Here is a 25,177-nt window from a genome sequence, read left to right as displayed (position 1 = left end):
AATCAGGTGCTGTGTGCCTCTGCAGGCATTACAAATCAATCATGAGTATCATATCTCAACATCTCAGCAGGCAGATCACAGAACAACTGTCCTTACAGGAGATCCTTAACCTCACTACATTTTATTCTTTGCTGATTTGTTTGATGATTCAGCAGCAGTCTCTGTATTTTCATGTTTATAGAAGTGATCCAGACAGCATGAGAATGAGATCGTCCTCCTCCAGAGTTACTGTTTCATGAGTTTCAAATGGTTTTCTACTCCAGAGAGAGTCCTGTGAATAGATCCCACTTCAGATCACAGACTGTAGATGAAGGATATTTAAGGGGAAAGGAGGCTACATCAGTTCCAGGGAATAAGTCCAACTCAGTGGTGTGTCAGGAAGGACCAAAGAGCACAGATCTTTCCATTCAGTCCTTTATTCTCCAGTTTATAACTAGTTTTCTGCCAGAGGATCACGTCATCAATCTTGATGTTATAATCCAAGTCACAAATCAGATGTAACAAAGGCTAATTTGTTATCATTAAAGCTTAATGCAGAATTAAAGATATGACTTAAGCACAACCAAAGTAAATCAATAAATGTATTAATTCACTGCTACTCTTTGAGGATTGATGAAGCATTCACATGCAGTCAGCTCCATTGTTCCCAAAGAGCTCTCAGCATGTGAGCTGGCTGCCTTCATCAGCTCTGAAGCTCCGCCCATCCAGGAAACTTATGCTGCGTTTCATTTACCTCAGAACTGGGAAGTCAGAGCTGGGAATTACGTCACGTGTTCCAGTTGAAAATCAGAAAAGAAACGTTAGTTACGTACTGTAACTCCAGATTCTATGAGTATAGGCGCAGCCCTCTAAGGCTATCGCTATTGGGTTTATCCCTCGCGCGTATGCGCAGCACTGAAGAGTTGTAGTCCACGCCCACCCACGAGGTGGGCCCCTCCCACAGTCAACCTGCCGGTATATAACCGGAAGGGACCGTGTGTTCTGTTCCCCAATAAAGGGCTTTTCTTCAGCCGTTCACGGAGTCAGTGGGGCCCACCGCTTAGAGGGCTGCGCCTATACTCATAGAATCTGGAGTTACAGTACGTAACTAACGTTCTATTTCGTATAGGCTTCGCCCTCTAAGGCTATCGCTATTGGGTTAGAGGCGAAGCAGGATGTAGTCAATGCCACACTGGGTCCGGAAGGTACCACAAGCACAACAACACCCCGAACAACCATTTTTCGCCTGACAGTATCAGGGGAAAAAACGGAACATCCCACTCTTACGCAGACAGAGTGCTGAGCACTGAGTGAGACATTGAGAAACGGGAGGCATCCCGTAGATAAAAACACACAAAAGAGCACGGAGAGGACCACGAAGCTGCCGTGCAGATGTCGTCCACCGTCACGCCCCCGTGCAGGGCAGCTGAGGAAGCAACTCCCCTGGTGGAGTGCGCCCGAATACCCGCCGGAGGCTCAGCTCCTGAGGCGATATAAGCCTGTGTGATGGCGTCACACAGCCAGTGTGACAGCCGCTGTGTAGACAGGGGCTGTCCCACAGAATGTGCCCTGTAGTGAACAAACAGCTGCTGAGAACAACGTATGGCAGCTGTGCGCGCAACATAGCATGCCAGAGCGCGCACTGGGCACAGCAGGTGGGAGGTCGCCTGCTCCCCAGATGTATGGGGAGGAGGAAAAAACCCCTACAGCGTGAACACTCGCGACTTGAACCCGCTAGTGATGACTTTTGGCATGAACGCCGGGTTTGGCCGTAATACAGCCGAACTACCGTCCTCCTGGATCCTGAGGCAGGACGGAGCCACAGAGAGAGCTGACAACTTACTGACACGTTTTGCTGACGTCAGGGCAAAGAGCAAAACCGTTTTAGCCGACAGAAAACGTAGGGGAATCTGATCCAAAGGCTCAAACGGCGCCACAATCAGTGCGCGCAGCACCAGTGCCAAATCCCATTGCGGGGCCAGGCTGCGCACCACCGGCCAAAGCCTCTGTACCCCTTTTAAAAACCGCTTCACCAGCGGGTGGCCAAGCAACGAACGGTCTCCAAAACCTTCGTGGCATGATGAAACTGCCGCCGTGTATGTTTTAATAGTGCTAAATGCCAGATTTCGGTCCACTAAAAACTGGAGGAAAGAAAGCACTTGAGGCAGAGGACACGCAGTAGCGGAGAGTTCTCTCTCTCCGCACCAGCGTTGAAACGCAGCCCACTTTGCGGCGTAAGATGCCGTTGTGGAGGCAGCCCGAGCGCCTTGAATAGTGCGCACCACATCCTGAGCCAGCCCCATACTTACCAGATGTGTCCGTTCAGCGGCCAAGCCCAGAGACGCTGGCCGATGATCGGGTAGCTCGTGAGCACGCCCCCTGCCTGCGAGAGGGCATCCCCCCTCCAAGGGATCTCCCAGGGCTCGCCTGACGTCATCTGACGTAGACACGGGAACCACATCGCATGCTCGCGCAACGGGGCGATCAGAATGGCGCACAGCTTCTCCTTCCTCACTCTGTCCAGGAAGCTCGAAATCAACGGGACAGGGGGAAACGCATAAATGAGCGTCCTCGGCCATAGCCGATGCGAAAAGGCGTCCACCCCGAGAGGAGGGTCGTCCTTTGCGCTCAGGGAGAACCAAAGGGGGCACCGTGCATTTTCGCGTGCTGCGAACATGTCCACCTTTCCCATAACTGGGAAACCAGGTCTGCGTGAAGGGTCCAAGATCCCGGATGAGGACCCCCCCTTGACATGATGTCCGCTCCCCGGTTCAGTTCGCCGGGGACATACAGAGCACGGAGAGAAAGAAACCGTGTGCTCGCCCAGACCAGCAGCTTCCTGGCTATGCCGAGAAGCTGGGCTGAACGCACCCCGCCCTGGCGATTGATATAGGCGGCTGTCGCCCTGTTGTCTGTGCGGATCAGCACATGATGATTTTTTAGCAAGGGGAAGAAGTGATGAACCACTTCCCACACCGCAAGCAGCTCCAACCCGTTTATGTGGAGGGACATGCGCGCCGGCCACACTCCTCCTACCGCTCGGGACAGACACGTCCCTCCCCACCCGGAGAGAGATGCGTCTGTGAACACTGAGATGCGTGACGTAGCCCTTCCCAGGGGCACCCCCGCCGACGTCACGCGGGGATTCCCCCAGTGGGCCAGATCCAACGCAACAGATAAAGGAACGCAGAGCAGACGTCTCCGCTGCAGCCGGGGATCGATGCGTTGGCGGATGAACCACCGCTGCAGACGTCTCATGTGGAGCAGGCCCAGAGGAATAACGACATGAGCCGCCGCCATCATGCCCAACAGCCGCATGACAGTGAGAGCTGTCACCGTGCTGCGTGGCTTCACTCGGCTTAATAATTCTGTCAGCGCCTCCACCCTCTGCTGGGAGAGCCGAGCTGACATGTTGGCCGAGTTTAATATCACCCCCAGGTACATTATGGACCGGGATGGGATGGGGGAGCTTTTCGCCCAGTTCACAATGAACCCCAATCTCGACAGATGAGACACGAGCGCCCTCGTCTGGAGAGCTGCTTCCTCTCTGGAGCGCGCCAATAACAACAGGTCGTCCAGATAGAATAACACTCTCATCCCTGCCCGGTGAAGCGGAGCTAGAGCTGCTTCTATGCACTTGGAGAAAGTGCGCGGAGCCAGGGAATAACCGAACGGCAGACAGCTGTATTGATACGCGGTCCCCTCGAACGCGAAGCGCAGGTACTGCCTGTGTTTCGGGAGGATGGGGACATGGAAGTAGGCGTCCTTTAGGTCGATGGATGTGAACCAGTCGTCCTGGTGAACACACTCCAGCACCCGTTTGATTGTCAGCATATGAAATGATCTGACCACAATCGATTTGTTGAAAAGAGACAGGTCGAGGATGGGCCTCATCCCGCCTGTCTTCTTCCGCACGAGGAAATAGCGAGAGTAAAAACCCTGACTCTCCTCCTCTCGCTCCACTCTGGAGATGGCACCCTTCGTCAGGAGCTCCTGCAGCTCTGACCGAAGAGCCAGGCGCCCCTCCCTGGATGGCATGATCGTCTCCACTACCCCATTGAATCGTGGAGGGGGAGACGCAAACTGCAGGGCGTAACCCCGTTGAAGCAGTCTGTTCAGCCAGCTGTCCAGGGAACATACATCCCGCCATACGGAGTAATGCTCCGAGAGCGGGCGTACCTGTAGCGGAGGCTCCGCCCCCCTGTCCATCAGCCACGTCAGAGCCCCGACCGCCGCTGCACTTGGAGCGAGCTCCCGTGCAGCCCAAGGGGGCTCGACTCGAAAGGGCTGTTGGGGAGCCCGAAGAGGCTCACACACAGAGGGTGGAGACGGAAGAGACAAGTCCACACGAGTCCGCCTCCTCTGCTGCCACCCGCAAACTATCCGCCAAGGCCCCGAATTGTGGCCCGAACAGCCCCTCACGGCTGACCGGAGCCTCAACAAGCTGCCTCCTGGCAGCTTCGGGGATGGGTGACCGCTGGAGCCAGAGGTGCCGATGCACCTGGGTCTGCCACGTTGCAATCCTCGCCGACGAAACCGCAATGGTGGCACACAGAGAAAGGGCAGCGCTGGATGCCTTTCTAATCTCCAAAGCCTCCTCTGGTGCCATTGTTGTGGACTGGACCGCCAGTCTCGACATGGAATGGGCTAATAAGGACAAATTATTAGCTGCAGCAGAGGCCTGGTAGGCACATTGGTGCGACCTGTCCGTCAGGCGCGCTGTCAGCAGATCCTGGCTCGATGGAGAGACATATCCTGAGACAGGATGTCTCCCCAAGCCCCCGGCACGGACCCCGAAAAAAGCCGTCAGGATAGCCTCCAAAGGCGGCACTGGAGGGAACCCACGGTCTGTAAACCCCTCCACTTTTGTGATGGATGTATAGGTGGAGACCGGAGCCCTCAGGAGCCTCGGATCCGCCGCTGCCCCCTCCTGATAGGGGATCAGAGCCGGGAACCGCGGCCACACTGGGTCCCGCCGGACCGGCCGGAGAAGCGGAAAATCCCCCGCCATCTCATCAATTGGCTCCTCCTCACGTGCCATCGGCACAGAGAGGCCCCGACGAGCTGCAGCCGTTCTAATGATACCCGGCAGCTCCTGAAGCAGACCCCCCACCATCGGCGGGGGCTGAGAGCCGCTCGCAGTCTGATTCCCAAGAGAGCCTGGGCAATCTGACTCGGTGACGGTGTCAAGTGCATCCTCCAGCCCTCCCGGCAGGGAGAGGGGAGGAATAGGAGACCCTGACACCGACCCACGGATGGAGTACGGTGAATCCCCAGACTCCTCTCCATGATCCAGCATGTCTATCTCCCGACCCCCCGTGTATTCCCCCACCTGCCACACCGGCTCTGCAGCTACAGCGAAGACTTCCGCTCTCCGCTGCAGGTCATCACGGGGAAGGCGTAGGCAGCTGCTACACGTCGCCCGTGAATTTAATGCCAGGCTGGCATGCTCCGACCCAAGGCAGGCCTCACAGAGACGGTGAGAATCAACCGGCAAGATGTACCCGGTCTGACATTTTGGACACACACGGATGGAGGCAGACATGCTAAATTTCTGTTTCTCTTGCAGGTGCTTGTGCATACTTACACGCTGAAGAAAAGAGGGAACAGAACACACGGTCCCTTCCGGTTATATACCGGCAGGTTGACTGTGGGAGGGGCCCACCTCATGGGTGGGCGTGGACTACAACTCTTCAGTGCTGCGCATACGCGCGAGGGATAAACCCAATAGCGATAGCCTTAGAGGGCGAAGCCTATACGAAATAGAACATGGACGCCTCCAGGAGTACCTTTGAATTGTTAGCTAACACCAAACGATAACAACACACTACGTGATAGTTTGAGAACAAAAATAAAATGACATGTCCACAGACAGAACTGTCACGATACTATCAGAGTGTTTAATTTAACCACACAAACAGAGGAGCAAGCGGGTAATAAACATGATAGTTACAGCTTCAATGTACGGTTGATGCACGTAGCAGCCATGTCGGATACTAACTTGGACTACTCCAAGATCCTTCGACTTGTAAATACTGAAAGATTTTTAGGCTGTTCGTACAATCAAGACCGAATTGAGAATTTCTCTGCTCCACTCGACCTCGGCCTGCAAGAAGAAGAAGATGAAGTGATGATGGCAAAACAAGAGTTTTAATACAGACAGTTTCATGAAAGATAGTTTCAGGGGAGTGTCTTCTGCTATCTGGGTGTTATACAGTGGACTGATACAGAGAGGTACAGAGTGCTGACTATTTTGCAAAAACAGGAGAAGCAGTGACCTTGAGCAACTAGAATAAAGAGCAGCTGGTGAGAAATATATTAACAATATGACTTCAGGGGGCGTTCCAGTTGACACTGCCGACAAGGAACTCTGAATTTCCCACTTCCCTGTTCAACTGGAATGCATCAATAAAGCCAGGTAGAGGAGAGTGAGAGAAGGAGGGGGTTTCCACAATAGGCTTGATGTAATACTAAATAAAACTTCATTTGTTATCCAGTGAATGATTAAAGGATTAAAAAATGTGCAGGTAGGAAAACGAGTGATGAAACTGTTTGTGTCAGTGACAGATTCCACTGATGTGTAAAGTTAAGACCAAACAGGACAAACTGTTTAATCATCAAATGTGAGACATGAATATCAAACGCTTCTTTTATAAGTAATATTTCTCTATTTTATGTGTTACAACAGACTTTCTGACTGTGAACTCTCAGAGACTCACTGTGACGTCGTGGCCTCAGCTCTGAAGTCCAACCCCTCCCATCTCAGAGAGCTGGACCTGAACTGGAACAACAACCTGCAGGATTCAGGAGTGAAGCTGCTGTGTGAGGGACTGCAGAGTCCAAACTGCAGACTGGAGGCTCTGAGGTCAGATCACTGACTGTAATATATATATATATATATATATATATATATATATATATATATATATAATAGAAACTTATTAAAGGTTAGCAGCTTGAGATGCATGGTCTCATCTTTAAGGGGTCCTAACACAAATATAAAGAAATACACAAACCTCCTAAACAGCATTTCTGAACAGACACAATTAAAGGAACCTGTTTGGCAATTTAGTGATAAAATGTTAAATGACCTGTCCCTCATGTTTATTCCTTTATGTGATGATGAAGCTCCCTCAGCTGAAGGCTGTTTGAACCTGAATACAGAGAGATGAAGCCTTAAGGATTGGATTGATAGGAGAGTAATATATGAATGTGGTGTCATGGTGAGCCAAACCTTGTATTACACTATTACTCCATCCAAAATCACTTCAGAAGAGTAGTTACAGAATCACATGCTTTTGTGTTTGTTATATTGAAACCAACATGATGGCATAAAAGTTCAAGAAAGGATGGTAATCAAAGTAAAAAGGTATTTTCATTATGCATTCAATAATAATTTTCACTTTCTATTTGTGAGCAAATACATCGAAGTGATGCTTCTGGCCACATCTTCAGTGATGTTCCTGGATTCATCGAGCGTTTCGGGTCTTTCAACATCATACGCTCTCCTCCAGGCGACCCAGCTGGGGTTGATCAGGCCCCAGCTTGTGACCAGATGGCTACCTAGCTACTCTTTCCCCATGGTTCCCCTCTTTTTAACCACAGCCATCTTGAGGCTTTCTCTGCTGCCTCTGTGGTTTTGCGGAGGGCAACTTCTTTGCCTCTTCCCACGATGCCCAGAATACTGAAGGCTTTGGACAAGGACCTGGCAGTGAAGCCTCTGCATCCCACCTCCACAGGGAGACACCTCGCTTTCCACCCCGCTCTTGGTCGGAACAGATCCCAAGCTGGCTCTTCCGCTTGTCACTGCCCCCACAAGCCTGTTGAAATGCAGCCTGGACTCTGCTTGTTGTACTGTCTTCTTTGCACACCACTTCCTCCCAGTCTTTACCTCAACACCAGCGTTGGATACCTTTGGATCTCTTGAGTCTCTGTATTGCAGCACCGCTCTGGTTTTTGTCACCTTGAATTCTTCCTCAAGGGATGTGAATGGCAGTTGCAGTTTGTTGCTGTTGCCATAGAGTGCAATGCTGCTAAGGCTCTTGGGTAGCCCCAGCCATCTTCTGAGGTGGCTGCTCACCTTCCTCTCCAAAGTCTCCACCGTTGATAGAGGCACCTCATAGACCAGAAGTGGCCACAGGATTCTGGGGAGGATTCCGTTGTTCCGAGGATTTAAATTTACTCCCCTAAAAAATCCTTCCAATGAATGATTATTTCCAATTCAAGTCATCTGTTGAAAATATACGTATAATATACGTTTTTTTCATATCGCTGGGAAAAAAATGTATAAATTGAAATGTCAGTTTTACCAATATTTTGCACGCCTAATCTAATAATAATAATAACTCCATTTATATAGCACCTTAAAGACACAGGTTCACGAAGTAAGCTTTGACAAACAGCAAAAAAAAAAAAAAAAAGAACAAACCAAATTGAAACCCTAAGCAGTGATGAAGGGCCCAAAGCAGCCTGTGCATGTTGGGATGTGTCTTCACCTCGGGAGTCGAAAAGCGAGAGGTGGACACGTAGCAGGCCTTAAAGTTTTATTTGTGTAAAAGTAAAAGTTTTGAAGTACACAGAGGCCACGCCCTTTCCTGAAGAATCGTGCAGAGCACAACGGGAGATCTTCAACATGTCTAAAACATATTGACACTGAGTTTGTGATAATTGGATGAACGACAAGTTCGTCGAAATAACCTGTAACTTGTAAAACGCTTTATCTGAGAAGGGTCGAGCATAGACTGGCTACAAACCATGCTCTGTACAAATCATGACCTCTACAAAGTACGTCCCATCAAATCTGATCTAATGTACCCCTAACCAATTGGGTGGCCGTGGTTTGTAGGGGGCGCTGTTTGTAGTGCCCGTCACTTGTACTGTACCTGCAACTACAGTTGGCTATACTTGGCTTTTTCGTGCATTAAAACAAATATGGCAGACTGTAATGTTTTGACAATGCTTGTAAGAGGATTTTATGTAGGTCCTTACATGGTTAATGTGCATAAAAATGGTCATAAATGTCGGACAAAAAAACCTCCATGGAGAGGCCTTTTAGAAAACGACAACAGGGCGCCACTGAGCCATCCGACTGGGATCATGTGTGTGACGCTCGGAGTGCTGCACGGCAGTGCTAGCCTACTTGGCTGTGTGTCATGGCAGGTCGCAGGCCCAGTGCCAATGCCTCTGTGAGCTTCAGAAACCTCTTCCCTTGGCACGGAATTAAACTACGGCACCTTGCACTCGGTGGAGGAATGGAGTTTGGCAGTCGGGCTAGTTGGGTTTGATAGTTTAAAGGCAGGACATGCCTTCAATAAAGGAAAAGACCAAAATGCAAGAAAGTGATTCAGAAGACTTCTCTGACTCTGATAGTGAGCCAGAGTTGCTGTATCTTCATTCATCGATCCCTGATGTTGTGTTATAATGTGTTTGACTCTGTTGGTGGGAGGCTGCTCAGACTGTGTCCGATCCAACTGTCATAGGGGACTCTTTTCTGGGCTCAGCTCTTAAGTCTGAAGAGCTTTGCTGGGTGTCTGTGGGGCTAGATGTCAGCTGGTTATAAAAGTTAAGTGTCCTCTTGTGAATGCTAATAATCATAATATCTATCTATCTATCTATCTATCTATCTATCTATCTATCTATCTATCTATCTATCTATCTATCTATCTATCTATCTATCTATCTATCTATCTATCTATCTATCTATCTATCTTTATTCAGATTGAGTCGCTGCAATTTGTCAGAGATCAGCTGTTCTTCTCTGGCCTCAGCTCTGAAGTCCAACCCCTGCCATCTCAGAGAGCTGGACCTGAGCTGGAACAAGAAGCTGCAGGATTCAGGAGTGAAGCTGCTGTGTTATTATCTGCAGAGTCCAAACTGCAGACTGGAGACTCTGAGGTCAGATCACTGACTGTGTCATTCATTTGAATCATTTCAATCCACATCCTCCATTGATGCACATTTCAGGATTTATATATTTTCAGTATTTGTCTGAATTAAAATCTCTGAATATTTAGGGATTTAGGAGATTTATATTTTTTCAGTTTGCTGAATAATTTAGAGATTTGATGTGAAAATGTTTTTCTGACTATGTGAAGTAAAGTTAAACAACATGCACATGAAGCCTCTCTGGTTTCCTCTGGTTCTGTTCAGAAGTGAAATCATAAAGATTTGTGATTCAATAATGTCTGATTTGATAAATGTAGTAACATCACAGAGCTGACTGAGATCAGCAGCCTGTTCTTTATCTGTGCACATGAACAGCTGGATGAATGTTGAGCTGACATTTGGAGGATTTAGATATAGTGAATACACAATCAGAAATGATCCTCTAATCATTTAGAGAAAAATTGATTCATCAGGAGAAAGTGATCTTGAGATACTCATCATGACCTGAACACATGTGAGTGGATTATACATTATTGTTATTCTCCTTTTATTCTTTATTCAGATTGAGTCTCTGCTGTTTGTCAGAGATCAGCTGTTCTTCTCTGATCTCAGCTCTGAAGTCCAACCCCTCCCATCTCAGAGAGCTGGAGCTGAGAGAGAACTACCTGCAGGATTCAGGAGTGAAGCTGCTGTGTGATTATCTGCAGAGTCCAAACTGCAGACTGGAGACTCTGAGGTCAGATCACTGACTGTGTCATTCATTTGAATCATTTCAATCCACATCCTCCATTGATGCACATTTCAGGATTTATATATTTTCAGTATTTGTCTGAATTTAAATCTCTGTATATTTAATGATCTCTGTATATTTATTTTTTTCAATTTGCTGAATAATTTACAGATTTGATGTAAACATGTTTTATGACTGTTGGGGTTTGATGTAGTTAGTTTGGTTATTACATTTATACTAATAATCACGATTAATTAATGATTAATATAAATGAGTAATATTATGAATTAGTAATGACGAGGCTCCACCCTGAAATCAGAGAACAATAACCAAATAACACAAAATCAGTCTTAAAATAATTTAGTTACCAATTTTGTAATTTAATAAATATCTTTATTTAAATGATTGGAAGGCGTAAATCCGTACATTAGCCCAAACAAACTTTTATAAAGCACACGTGTGTGCGTGGTTGTGTACAGTTCCAGTCACCAGGATTTTCCCCTCCAGGACGATAACCAGTCAGCTGTCAGCTGGTTTCCAGTTACTTCCCAGGCAAAGAGAGAGCGCCCCCTCTTTGCATACGTTACACTGTGAACACGCCCATGTATCTAATTGTAGGCTGTCACCAGTAGATGGCGCTCACCTCACAAGAACACATCAGCCTTATTGTATTATGGAGCTGAACTCAGGTCATTGTAACTCAGACATTTATTAGTGAATCCTGAATCACATCAGCTGCTGCACAAAATCACATTTAGTATATTCTATATGACATTAAACATATTCATTACTTCTCTACTCTACTTTAATGTGCAAACCTTTTACACATGTACTTATTTGATGAGTATTGTTTACATGTCCTTAAAATAAGTTGTTCAAATAATTCTTGTTTTGGGTGAAAACACGTCACTTTCACTGACGTGCGGATCAACAAATCCACTCACAGTCAGCACAGGTAGACTAATCTCAACCGTTTAGGTGAAGCTCTCATAAATGTACATCATGACACAGCGTTATCCTCAGTTTATTTTATGATGTAGCGCACTTGGCGTGACTCCAGTCTGCGTCATGACATGTGGTCAGCGGTGCAGTGACCGTGGTCGGGGGGCAAAAGCTGCTCAGTTATTTTATAAGTGTCCTCATGAAGTTGTATTTATCATTGAGGAGCTATTACAATGCTCTCATTATGTTTGAACAAAAAGATGCACTGAAATGCTCATGATGTGATTCATCCACACTGGATGTGTGCTTTTCACTGTGCTTGATGCAGCTGTACAAACTTCTGTTTGTGGGTTTGCTTTCAAGGCGCAGGTCTGTCTTTGTGCAATTCTGCATCTGCAGACACTTAGGGCCTGATTTACTAAAGGTTTGCATGTATTAAAGCTAGGGATGCTCGATATTGGCTTTTCTACCGATATCCGATATTCCGATATTGTCCAACTCTTAATTTCCGATACCGATATCACCGATATATGCAGGCTTTTTACATCAAAACTGTTAGGTAACAACAACATAAAATATCTCCTGTGGAATTAACACATTATGCCTAATTTTATTGTGATGCCCCACTGGATGCATATGTGAATGAAACATGGCTTTCCAAATGTACACACTGAGAAAAATAAGAGAACAACTTAAATGATGGAAAAAAGTGCCATATTTATTTAGTGTTAGAGAGAAACCTCAACAACAAACAGCCTCAAACAACACCACAGACAATATAAAAAAAAGGAAGAGGCATATCTTCAGTCCATTAGTTGTAAACAAACATAGTCAATGAATGACTGGCCATAACTTGTCAAATAATATACTCAAACTGGGCTCAATCTCTTTTGAGAGTAACCAAATCCTCTCTCCTGATGCCTCCAGTACTCCAAAGGGCATCCTTTCGAGGGGATGTCTTCTCCTAGGTATGCATGCACCTAAAGAAAGAATAAAAAAGAGAGACAGGGAATAAATATATAATAGAATTCCTCCATTTCTTTAATAGAATTTCTATTATTTATTTTTCTTTGAAGCACTGACTGCCAAATGGTTATTGTATTCATTGCATGTAATGTATATTTTTAATGTGACGCACTCAGCACAGCAGATTACATTTAGTTTGATGATTAGAGTTAATCAATTACTCACCTGCGCTGTCTCGCTTGTAGGTGCTTGAGCTGCAACTTCATTCTCTGCAAGGATTTTTTGGTACATGTTCGAGCCTTCTTAGGTGGGCAGTCCTGGTCCTCCCGGCCTGGGTCATCTGCACTTCCACCAGCAGCCTCTCCATTGCTGCCACATTGTTTTTTCTCAGTTGACTCTTTAAGCGACAACTGTGTGGTTTTCTTCGGTTTTGGCTGTTGCTTCTTTTCATCACTTTGCTGCGCAAATGTAGCATGCAACTCCGCGTGATTCTTCTTGACATGGGTTATTAAAATTGATGTATTAAAGGAAGACACCTTGTTTCCTCCTCGCATAACCGACGCTTTGCAGTCATTGCAAATTGCAAATTTATTATCCGTAGTAGACACTTGGAAATAGTTCCAAACCACGGACACCTCATTCACCGGGTGAGCTAACTTGTTAGCCACGAGTCCAGCGTGTTGTATTTGTTGTTGTTAACGTAATCAAGCGCGCGCCCATAAACGTCTCGTGCTGCGTTCATGCAGACTCGGAAATTCCAATATCGGTTCCAATATTGGTTGTAAAAATCCGATACCGACATTTCCAAATATTACATTTTTAAGTCAGAGACATCCCTAATTAAAGCGTGTGCAAACTTGATGCCACAGAGGACTCGCACCTCCTGCGCAATGAATTACAGTTCATTCAAAAGAGGGAGGGAAGAAAAGAGAGGCCATGTTTAATACCGAGGTTTTCTTATAAGCCACTTTTTCCTTTTGTTATATTCATATTTATCTGCTATTACTTGAAAATACTGGATGTTCATTTGTCTCTCACTAATACCTATTTTGGGCTTGCTGTCGTCCAGCTTTCCGTCCAAACTCTCTGTGACGTAAACCAGTAGAACACGCAAAAGCCTGACAGAAATACTACCGCCTCCACAAGGTTTGCACCTGACGTCATTCACACAAATGTTCTGAGTAAATCACCCGCAAAACGCCCACAAGCCAAACGTGCAAACTTTTGCAATGAGCAAAATTGAGATCTTTGTAAATCAGGCCCTTAGACACACTGAGGGTTTCTAAATTAAATACAGGATACTGAATGTACTATGTATTTAAATGTAAAACATAATTCTATTCAAAATCAAGTTAGATTTTTACCAAATGAAAGAATGAAGCAGCGTTCTTGTACTGCTTGTTTACGTGTCTTGTGTTTTTACTCTGAAGCAAACAAACAGAAACGTGTAGTTCTGATAATGTTTGACAAAGTGGTGGCAGGGCTGATGGTCCTTTCTGTTTGAACAAAATTCAATTCAATTTAAAAAACTTTATTTGCTAAATTCAAGCAAAAGACACAATGTAAGGCTAATGATTGGATTCCTGTTATCAATCGAGTGCTGATTTCTGTATGTAACTGGGGGCTGGGCATCAGGAAACATGGAAAACTGCAGTTTAATTGTAAACATGAATCTACAGTATGGCTTTCTTCCTGCTCCTCTGTTTCCCATCTTAGAAAAATCACACCCACCACAACATCCTTCTAATCGAATCCAAAATTCATTTTTACCTCACTAAAATAAGAAGCGGTCTCCTGCTTGTTTGACTCAAGTGTTTACTTATGTCATGCACTATAATATTTATGATTTGATTCCTTCCACAGTGGAAGAGTGTCTTTTTGAAAATGAAATCAACAGCCACAAGAAATCACTTTATTCAAACTTTCAAAACTTACTTACACAAGAAATGTTCATGTTGGTTGGATTCAAGCGCAGGGTGGAACCAAAGACCAGCTTTAATTTACACACTGTGTTTTAGATCATTGGGATGGTTTATCCAAGAAAGTATGGAAAGTAATCCAACAAAGGTAGTGGATCGATCACTGCTATACCAGAAAAACAGGAAGCGATCTCACCAAGATGGATGGATGGATGGATGGATGGATGGATGGATGGATGGATGGATGGATGGATAGATAGATAGATAGATAGATAGATAGATAGATAGATAGATAGATAGATAGATAGATAGATAGATAGATAGATAGATAGATAGATAGATAGATAGATAGATAGATAGATAGATAGATAGATTTAGGAGCCCCTATGTGACTAAGAGTAAGCATAATTACAGGTTAAACCTGTGCAGTTAGCATTAGCATTAGACTTAAACTTATATAGCATAAATGTACATAACCTGTGAAGAAGAGAAAAACATGTGTGCTGGTTAAAAGAGACCTGTAAACAGTTAAAGAGCCTTAGAAACAAAGTGCTGACCTTCTAGAAACTAGTGTTGTTTGTGCATGTACAGAGGTGTTTGAGGTAGTGCCAGACGTGTGAGTACAGTCATTAAACAGTCAATGCAGGGATACAGATTGGGCCATTGAAATGCTCAGCAACATAAAGGAGCAGTGATTAGCATCAAGTGTCCAAAACAATAAGGTGAAACCAGGAGTGATCAGGGTGATTTCCATTAACGTACCAAACTATTGAGGAGCAGATTAGCATTAAGTGTCAAAGACAATAGAGTGAAACTTGACCTAGTTAGAGTGATCATGTCAACCATTACAGATGTAGCATAACACAACAGTAGGATGAAACCAGACATGATTAGGGTGATTATCATTAAAGTGACCAGTGCTCAGTAAGGTGACTATCAGTATGCATTAAAGTGTCCTGACTCTGAGGTCAGCAGAGCAGATGAGTGAGAAAAAAAAGTGAAAAATGAGTCCAGGGTTCACCGTGTGCTTCTTCCCTGCCGTGACAGTGAAGTGTTGTATAGTCTTATGGCCAGGGGGACAAAAGAGTTCTTGAGTCTGTCCGTGGAGCACGACTGTGACAGCAGTCTGTCACTGAACATGCTCCTCTGCTGCATTAGAACATCTGCAGCAGCTTTTTGCAGATGTTGAAGGACCCCAGCCTTCTCAGGAAGTACAGACGACTCTGTCCCTTCCTGCAGGTAGTGTCCATGTTAGGCGACCAGTCCAGCTTGTCATCCAGCTGCAGCCCCAGGTACCTGTAGGTCCTGACCACCTCCACGTCGACCCCCCGATGGAAACAGGTTCTAGATGCGGTTTGGTCCTTCGGAAGTCCACCATCATCTCCTTGGTCTTGGAGGTGTTTAGTTGCAGATGGTTGGCACTGCACCACATCACAGTCCTCGATCAGGCTCCTGTACTCCTCCTCCTGTCCATCCCTGACACAACCAACCATCGCAGTGTTGTCCCAAGTATTTCTGCATGTGGCAGAGCTCAGAGTTATACTGGAAGTCAGCGGTATACAGGGTGAACAGGACAGGGGAGAGCACAGTCTCCTGTGGTGCTCCGGTGCTGCTGACCACAGTGTCAGATGTGCAGTCCTTCAGTCTGACGTACTGTGGTCTCTCTGTGAGGTAGTCAGTGATCCACCTCACCAGCTGCGAGTCCACCCTCATCTCGGTCAGCTTGTCTCTCATTAGGAGGGGATGGATGGTGTCGAAAGCGCTTGAGAAATCAAAGAACATGATTCTCATCACACTGCTCCCATTGTCCAGATGAGAGTAAGCCCTGTGTAGAAGATAGAGGATGGCATCGTCCACGCCCACCTTTGCCTGGTATGCAAATTGCAGGGGATCCTGTGAGTGTTGGACCTGGGGTCTGAGGTGTTGGAGCAGCAGCCGTTCAAAGGTCTTCATAATGTGGGATGTCAGAGCGATTGGTCTGAAGTCGCCTGGCTCACTGGGGTTTTTCTTCTTGGGGACCGGAGTGAGGCACAAGGTCTTCCAGAGCACAGGAACCTTCCCAAGCCGCAGGCTCATGCTGAAGAAATGTTGAAGTGGCTCCCCCAGCTCAGCAGAGCAAGCCTTTAGCATCCTGGGACACACCTTGTCCGGGCCTACTGCCTTCATGGGGCGGAGTCTTTTCAGCTCCTTGCTGACCTCCTCACCTGGTCTCTGGTGATGGTGGAGGGAGGGGGGATGGATTGTCTCTGGAGATTGTGTTTGTCCTGGTGGAGGTGTTGGGGGGAGTGAGAGGGAGGGAGGGGGTGTGTAGAGGGGCGCTGGGGTAACATGCACTGGCTGCAGCGACGGGGCTGTCAAACCTGTTAAAAAACAAGTTGAGCTGGTTTGCTCTCTCAGGGTCCCCGTCTTCTGCGTTGTTGTTTTTCTTCTTGCAGCCTGTGATGGTTGTTATGCCCTCCCAGACCTCCCTCATGTTGTTCTGCTGCAGCTTCTGCTCTACCTTCCTTCCTCCTTTGCCTCTCAGAGTCTGACCTTGAGTTCCCCCTGCACACGCTTCAGCTCTGCCTGGTCTCCCTCCTTGAATGCCCTTTTCTTAATAATCTCCTTGACATCGCTGGTGATCCAGGGCTTGTTGTTCGGGAAGCAGCGCACAGTTTTAGTGGGAACCACAACGTCCATACAGAAGTTCATGTAGTCAGTTGTGCAGTGTGTGACCCCCTCAATGTCATCACCATGGGTCTCTTGCAGGGCACTCCAGTCAGTGGTCTCAAAACAGTCTCTGAGAACCTCCTCTGCCTCAGGAGACCACTTTCTGAAGGTGCGTGTTGTTACCGGTTGTCTCTGGATCTTTGTCTTGTACTGTGGCTTGAGTAGGACCAGGTTGTGATCGGACTTCCCCAGAGGTGGTAAGGGGGTGGCAGTGTAGGCGTCCTTCACGTTTGCATACAGGAGGTCTATTGCCCTGTTCTTCCTGGTGGGACAGCTTACAAACTGGTGAAAGTCCGGTAGTGTCGAGTCCAATATAACATGGTTAAAGTTATTTCCCTTAATGCGCGAGGCTACGGGAGCCAAATGTCCAAAAAGCCATACGATTTTTAGAGCTGGGTCGGACTGAGGTCTGGTTGCTTTCACACCTCAAACGAACCCTTTGGCTGGGTCTCGGTCCGGCTGTTTGGTGCGCACCAGAGTTCGATGGTTTGTATTCACACCTACTCAAAAGGTCCGCACCAGGGTTTGAGTTCGTTTCAAATGAACCAACCAAGTTAGGTGTGAATACACCCTTTGTCTCAGCCCGTCCTGCGTGTCTGTCGCGGGTGAGGAGACGTGGAGGGAATCTTCGGTCTATCTTTCAGACACTTTCACAGGCGTTTCAGCCGCTTTTCTTTCATCAAACACTTTTAAACCAAACAGACTATGAACATAACAACAGCTGCAACAACGTTTTCCTGACACGCTTCACTTTTGGTTATTTTCCCCCGCGGCGCTCTGATTCCCCTCCTTTCTGCAGCGCATCAACAACCTCGGCCATGTTCATCAGAACACGGGTTGATTGCACACACATACACGTGTTAGCTTTATAAATGTTTGCTCAGCTTTAGGTGAACTTGTAATAGCTTTTGATTGAGTGTCATTGACTGTGTTAAATAAATTCTGTTCTAATTTAAAGAGCAGTTGTCTGGTATTACTGGTGTAATAACAACTGGGTGTGAGGTCTAGTGTATGGATTCACACCTTCCAGTTATTTAAATACAGATGTTTATTAATTGATAATGTTGGTATTTAACTAATTAAATTTGCTTCACTGTCATCTACATTTACATCTTTTATTCTTTATTCAGATTGAATTGCTGCTGGTTGTCAGAGATCAGCTGTTCTTCTCTGATCTCAGCTCTGAAGTCCAACCCCTCCCATCTCAGAGAGCTGGAGCTGAGTGAGAACAACCTGCAGGATTCAGGAGTGAAGCTGCTGTGTGATTATCTGCAGAGTCCAAACTGCAGACTGGAGACTCTGAGGTCAGATCACTGACGATGTCATTCATTTGAATCATTTCAATCCACATCCTCCATTGATGCACATTTCAGGATTTATATATTTTCAGTATTTGTCTGAATTTAAATCTCTGGATATTTAGTGATTGAGGAGACATTTATTTTTTCAAGTTGGTGATAAATGTAAAAATGTTTTTATGACTCCGTTGAAGTAAAGTTGAACAACATGCACATGAAGCCTCTCTGGTTTCCTCTGGTTCTGTTAAGAAGTGAAATCATGAAGACTCTGTGATTCAATAATGTCTGATTTGATAAATGTAGTAACATCACAGAGCTGACTGAGATCAGCAGCCTGTTCTTTATCTGTGCACATGAACAGCTGGATGAATGTTGAGCTGACATTTGGAGGATTTAGATTTAGTGAATACACAATCAGAAATGATCCTCTAATCATTTAGAGAAAACTTGATTCATCAGGACAAAGTGATGTTGAGATAATCATCACAACCTGAACATGTGAGTGGATTATGCATTACTTTTATTTCTTCTTTTATTGTTTATTCAGATTGAGTCGCTGCAATTTGTCAGAGATCAGCTGTTCTTCTCTGGCCTCAGCTCTGAAGTCCAACCCCTCCCATCTCAGAGAGCTGGACCTGAGAGAGAACTACCTGCAGGATTCAGACATGAAGCTGCTGTGTGATCTTCAGAAGAATCCAAACTGCAGACTGGAGATTCTGAGGTCAGTCTCTCAGGGTTATTTAGTTAATCAATCCTGCTATGATTTTGCGATTTTGGGGGATTGTTGCGGCCTAAAATGTCAGATTTCGTGGCAGCTTTTCCAAAACATTGCAATGCATGTTGCGATGTTTTTAGCTGTTTTTTGCAATTGAATTGCAGCAGGAAGCAAAAATTGCAATATTGGTGCGTTTTTTTCATATGTCAACTATTTTCTTTTACAGACTTTGATGTGTCACTGTTGGGTTGCTTAACGCATCCTATGACGTTTGCAAAATTGCAATATTGGTGCGATTTTTTCATATGTCAACTATGTTCTTTTACAGACTTTGATGTGATTGAGTGATATTTTAACCCGAGCAGAGCAATTTACTTTGTGAAGCATAATCATCTGCCTGACTCAGTGAGTTCTCGCTCTCACGCACGCACACACACTCCATGAGGGGTGAATCCATTCTAAATTCATGCACTCCAGTCTATCGCACACGTACCTGCCTGCCTGATTTGCGCTAAACAGTCCTCATTAAAGTAGTTAGGTGTAGTGTCAGGCGTGGCGAGACTGAAGCTACTTTGGTCAGAGGAGCTTCACTATCGAGCAGCGTCTGTGTTGCGTATTTTAATTGATTAGACAATATTTCCTAGCCTCACATAGGATGCTACAGAAATATGTAAAAGTCTAATAAGTGTATTAAAATTTAGTCTAATACGTTCCTCGTTGATAGGGCACCACCTGGCTTTTCCAGGAATAACTATATTAATTATGAATAATTAAATAGTTATTAGTTATTAATTAAATCAATCTCATATCATAAGTGTGAATTCTAGAGCAGTTTCTTATCAAGAGAGACACTGAACACAGTAATGAATTTTATGTTAAGTTTAATAAATGATAATAATGAAATAAAACAAAACAAATATAAAACAAAACAAAAATACTATATTGTTATGGCAGGGAAATGCAATACTGATGTATTGTGAGCATGGAGTGTTATACCTTGAACACTATATATATAACTTGACTCGTATGGTGAAATTATATGTTTAGTAACGAGATACAACGCAATATTGTTTGAAGTATTTTAGACGGCAAACGAATAAAAAATAAACTGGATTAAAGAATCTGGGATTTAATTTGGACTCGGATTACTTAAAAAGACACGACCAATATTTCTCTCAACACAAGCTCAGAGCAAATCTTACTTTTTGAAGACCTTCCCAACCTCCTTCATATGGATCTCGCACAGGTATTTTTGTTCTCTTTGCTGGATCAATAAACCGTTTTCAGCAAGTCCATCAGCTACCGTAGTAAGCCAGATAGCAGGTCGAGTCTGGAGCTTAAAGATGAGAATTCTGGATGGTGATTTGGCTCACGTCCTCTCAGCGTCCCGAGTGAATATAAACAAAAATAAATTCTTTTGAAAGTCTTTGAAAGTCCAATTTTCTTCTTAGATTAATCTCATGGCCATCTCGATTTTAATCCAGATCTGGAAAATGTCCAAACATGCGGTGAGCCGAAGAAAAGTTTGAAAAGGCCTTGCTTGTGCAAGAAAAGATTGAAATATAAAGATGTACGCGTAAAAAGTTGCACTTAGAATTAATTCGATAGAAATCGTTCCTCAAAATCTTAAAAATTAAAGTAAACTTTGCCTTGCAGGAAAAGTTAAAAAAAATTAGATGAAGACAAGACGAGTTCGTCTTCCAGAAAAATTGCAGCAGGAGATCTAACTGCTGGGCCTGGCTGGACTCGATGTAACAGAGTCAGCCCCTTTAAGAGCTTAACAGCTCACAAGCACCAACCCAAAAACGCAGCACCAGCCCAAGCACCAAGCACCAACATCTACCTTACTAACGTATCACTTCTGTAAAGGGCTTCTATTAGGGCAAGAAAAGGGGGAGTTTCAGACCCTCCTCCTGAATGTATAGGCAAGGCAAGGCAAGTTTATTTATATAGCACTGTTCAGACACAAGGCAACTCACAGTGCTTTACAGACATAAAAACATTAAAACAGAGCTTAAGGAAAGAATGCAACAGAAATGTATATAAAAAATAAAATAAATAAATAAATAAAAAATATATACAAATAATAAAAAATAAATAAAAAAATAAGATAAGATAATCATACATTCATAACATTGATTAAACATTTCAACTGCATCTGAGTCTGTTCGTTCAGTCTTTTGCCATCTATATAGAGGTTCTTAAAATCATGTTGGGTCTGTTTATAACGAACGACTACCATAAGTAATCAGCTCAGTGTGCACACAAATGTTATTGCTTTAAAGTCCCTGTGACTGTTAAAGTCTTACGTCCCGCTGGACACAGATTCACCTCCTGGTCTTACTCGTACCGAAATTAATTCTTAACAATCCACACCGGGACGTCTCCCCGAGGATACAAGTTCACAGTTTGATCTTATCTGTGTCGAGTCACAGCTCAGAAAGCTGGCTCAGACCTCCAAGACACCCCCGCAGGATGCTCGACAGCCCAACTCTCACCAATTTGCAAATACAAATACTCAATGATCCTAAATCATTGATATTTTATTCATTTGCTGTTATTTGTAAACTCTATTAAATAAACAGGGCAAAAGAAAGATCATACATCATTAAAAGACAGGGATGAAAGTAAAAATACTCGATAAAGGAACAACTGTTAAAACTATTAAAAAAGGAAGAATGTGTTGCAGTAAGGCAGACAGTATATTTCTCATTGAAAGCCTGAGTGAATAACAAAGTTTTAAGGCCTGATTTAAAGGAGTTGAGTGTGACAGCAGTCCTCAGTTGTTCAGGGAGTTTGTTCCACAGTTGAGGAGCGTAGTGACTAAACGCTGCTTCACCTTGTTTGCTTCTGACTCTGGGAACACTGAGTAAACCTCTTCCTGAGGACCTGAGCGGTCTGGATGTTTTATATTCTACAAGTAGATCTGACTTGTACTTAGGGCCAAGACCATTTAATGCTTTATAGACCAGTAGTAAGATTTTAAAGTCGATCCTCTGACACACAGGCAGCCAGTGCAGTGATTGAAGCACGATGAATTTGAGGTCTGAGTCCATAATCACACCAAGATTTCTGGCTTGATTTGTTGTTCTTAAGGACATGGATTCAAGACGAGCGCTGACCTCTGACCTTTCCTCTTTAGGGCCAAAAACAATCACCTCAGTCTTTTCTGGGTTCAGTTGTAAAAAGTTCTGACACATCCACTCAGTGATTTCGTCGATGCACTTGCTCAGTGAGTATAAGGGACTATGGTCATTCGTTGACACTGATATATAGAGCTGTGTGTCATCTGCATAATTATGATAGGAAACGTTGTAATATTCCATGATCTGAACGAGAGGGAGCATGTACATGTTAAGTAAAAGCGGCCCAAGGATGGAACCGTGAGGAACTCCACAGGTGATCTTCACATGCTCAGATTCATAATTACCAACAGACACAGTGTAGTCCCTGTCCTGTGAGTAAGATTTAAACCAATTTAAGGCAGTTCCAGAAACTCAAAGCCAGTTTTCAAGTCTGTCCAGCAGTATGTTATGGTCCACCGTATCATATAGGCGTTGTCTTAACTGAAAAAGTTTTAGATTCCTCACTAAGTTTAAGAATAAGACTAAACATATGTAAATCACCATACATTCAATTTGATATCAGTTGTGTAAGAGCCAATTTTTGTGTTAAGGATGAACTGTGGTTTTCATGTCACTAGGTGTCACTGTTGGGTTGCTTAACGCATCCTATATGACGTTTGTTATCAGACAGGATGTTGTTGTTTTACCCCGGAAGGGCTTATGGTTTTTGACCGCTGAAGCGGCATACAGTACGGAAGGACCGGCTGTGTGGAATATCTATGTATGGATTTATGATCGGTAACAAACCTGTTGGACAGTGTTTTTTGCACATGGTGCTTATTAATAAATGTAACGTGGAAACGAAGAAAGACATGTCTGAAGGAAAGTTATTTGACGCAACACACAAGGAAACAGCGCGTCATCCAGGTCACTCCTGGGAGTTAAACAAACAACAAAGCTTAGTATTGGATTAAGCTTCAATAAGCTGTTTTCAGATTCACATCAATATAAGTTACATCATATATTTTAGGTTAATATATAAGCTTAAAGGATACATTCGATACATTTCATCCTGAAGTTTGGAAAAATAATATTTATATAAGAAAACTTTTAACAACGCAGATTAATCACATACAAAGACTTAAAATAACGTCTTCTGTAACTAAGTAACACAACCTATAATTATGAGAGTACAACTTCATCATTACACAGCTTACACACCCCACGATGGTTTTCGTCCACTTGATGGCAATGTTGTTCCACGTCCCATTTCATTCCATTCATATAGACAGATAATGGTTTAACTATTCGGTTTTCCGGGAAATCCTGAAGACATCAACAGGTTTAGGTAAAACTCTCAAACTCCTGACCGTCATAAAGAGAGACCGAGACAGTCGGTCTGCTGGACCAAAGCGTATCTGGTTGTCTTTTTGAGGATTGATAGAGGTTGTCCAAAGTTCGGGATGGGGAAAGCTTTCAAAGCATAAATAACTTGGTTTGGTCTTTGACTGAAAGTAAGAAAGATTGTTAATCAACATCCTGTTGTTATCAGTTCTCCAAAGTCCTTGGGAGCTCTCTGACATCTGTTTTTCCACTTAAAAGTTTGAGTTAATGCTTTTCAACATTAACTTGAAAATCCTGTTAATTATGGTATTCCTGAGGATGCAGAATATCACAACATCTGCATGACATGTAAACAGAAAAAAAGTTACATGTGCAAGCATTAAGCACTTGTAAGTAAGTAAGCTGAATATTAAGTGCGAAGCGGTATGTCGCCACACCTGCAACTACATCTGACAGTTTAACTTTCTAAGTCCCCTCCCTCTGCGCTCTTCTCTGGCTTACTCAGTGAAAATCCTCTCAACAAACATATTAACCGTTTCTTTAGACTTAGACTGAACTTTATTGATCCTTTTGGGATGGCTCCCTCAAGGAAATTTAGGTTCCAGCAGCATATACAATAAAATAAAATGTAGCAGGTAACAAAATAAGTAACAATATAAAGAATAAGATAGAATAAATAATAGAACACTTTTCCGTTGGAAAAAATATGCATGGAAGAAGCAGAAAAAAATATACTTTATTCAAAGTAAATAATTAATCTTTTTTTATGGAAGATCGAACGGCTGTGTTGGATTTTGTGTTTGGATAAAAACAGACGAAAAGACCATTTAAACTAAACTTTGGTGGCTCAATATTTAGTTTGTTTGTGATTTTTAGTTTGTTTAGGATTTATAAAGTGGTAAATTAAAGGGATATTTTTGTTGTTAATTAGGTCTACAACAAAAATATCCCTTTAATTTACCCTTTTATAAATCCTAAACAAACTAAATATCACAAACAAACGAAAAATAAATATTGAGCCACCAAAGTTTAGTTTAAATTATCTTTTATGGCGACATCATATCTTATTTCTCTCTATACTATGAAGAAGTTGAAGACAATCAGGTTCTTCAAGACTAAAGTTTCACGGCTGCAGGAACAAATGCAGGAAGGACAACTAGCAGCTAAAATAAACATTGGCGAGTTTTAATGTCCAAACTACGGCTCATTATATTTTCTTCCCATCATTAGGTCACCTTTAAAGTGGTCAGTAGAACAGCTGCAGCTCTAACCATCACAGACAGAGCAGCATGGAGACACTAAACATTCATATGAAGATATCGTTCAAAGTCATGAGAAGATATCAATCACTTAAAGGCTCCACTGCTTTTTCAGTCTCTGTTAAAGGATGAATCGAATCATGAAACATGGGACATGATGGAAAACTATCCATTGTGCCAGTGGGTGGTATACAAGGTCTGCCTTGATGTTTAGAGTGGCGTGAGAGCTGTATCTCAGATGTGGGAAAGATGTAAATCTTGGGACATATTATCAGTGGCGAACCTTTGAATCAACAGGGGAGACAGATCATCCAAGCAAACATTGAGTCAAGTCAAATAAAGTTTATATAGCACATTTACAACAGC

General features: G+C 44.0%; 1 protein-coding gene across 1 annotated transcript in view; it reads left to right on the top strand.

Annotated features, from left to right (window-relative positions):
- Positions 1–25,177, top strand: part of LOC306826194 (protein NLRC3-like) — a 37,045-nt gene that overhangs the window by 6,640 nt on the left and 5,228 nt on the right. Inside the window, exons 5-9 of the mRNA XM_079347368.1 lie at positions 6,668–6,844; positions 9,697–9,873; positions 10,427–10,600; positions 18,261–18,434; positions 18,976–19,149. Coding sequence (XP_079203494.1) covers positions 6,668–6,844; positions 9,697–9,873; positions 10,427–10,600; positions 18,261–18,434; positions 18,976–19,149 — 876 coding nt within the window. The remainder of the gene's footprint in view (positions 1–6,667; positions 6,845–9,696; positions 9,874–10,426; positions 10,601–18,260; positions 18,435–18,975; positions 19,150–25,177) is intronic.

This window comes from Symphodus melops (assembly GCF_947650265.1).
Source record: "Symphodus melops genome assembly, chromosome: 7".
NCBI lineage: Eukaryota > Metazoa > Chordata > Actinopteri > Labriformes > Labridae > Symphodus > Symphodus melops.
The sequence above is the reverse complement of the archived record's forward strand: the minus strand, read 5'-3'. Positions and strand labels throughout refer to the sequence as shown.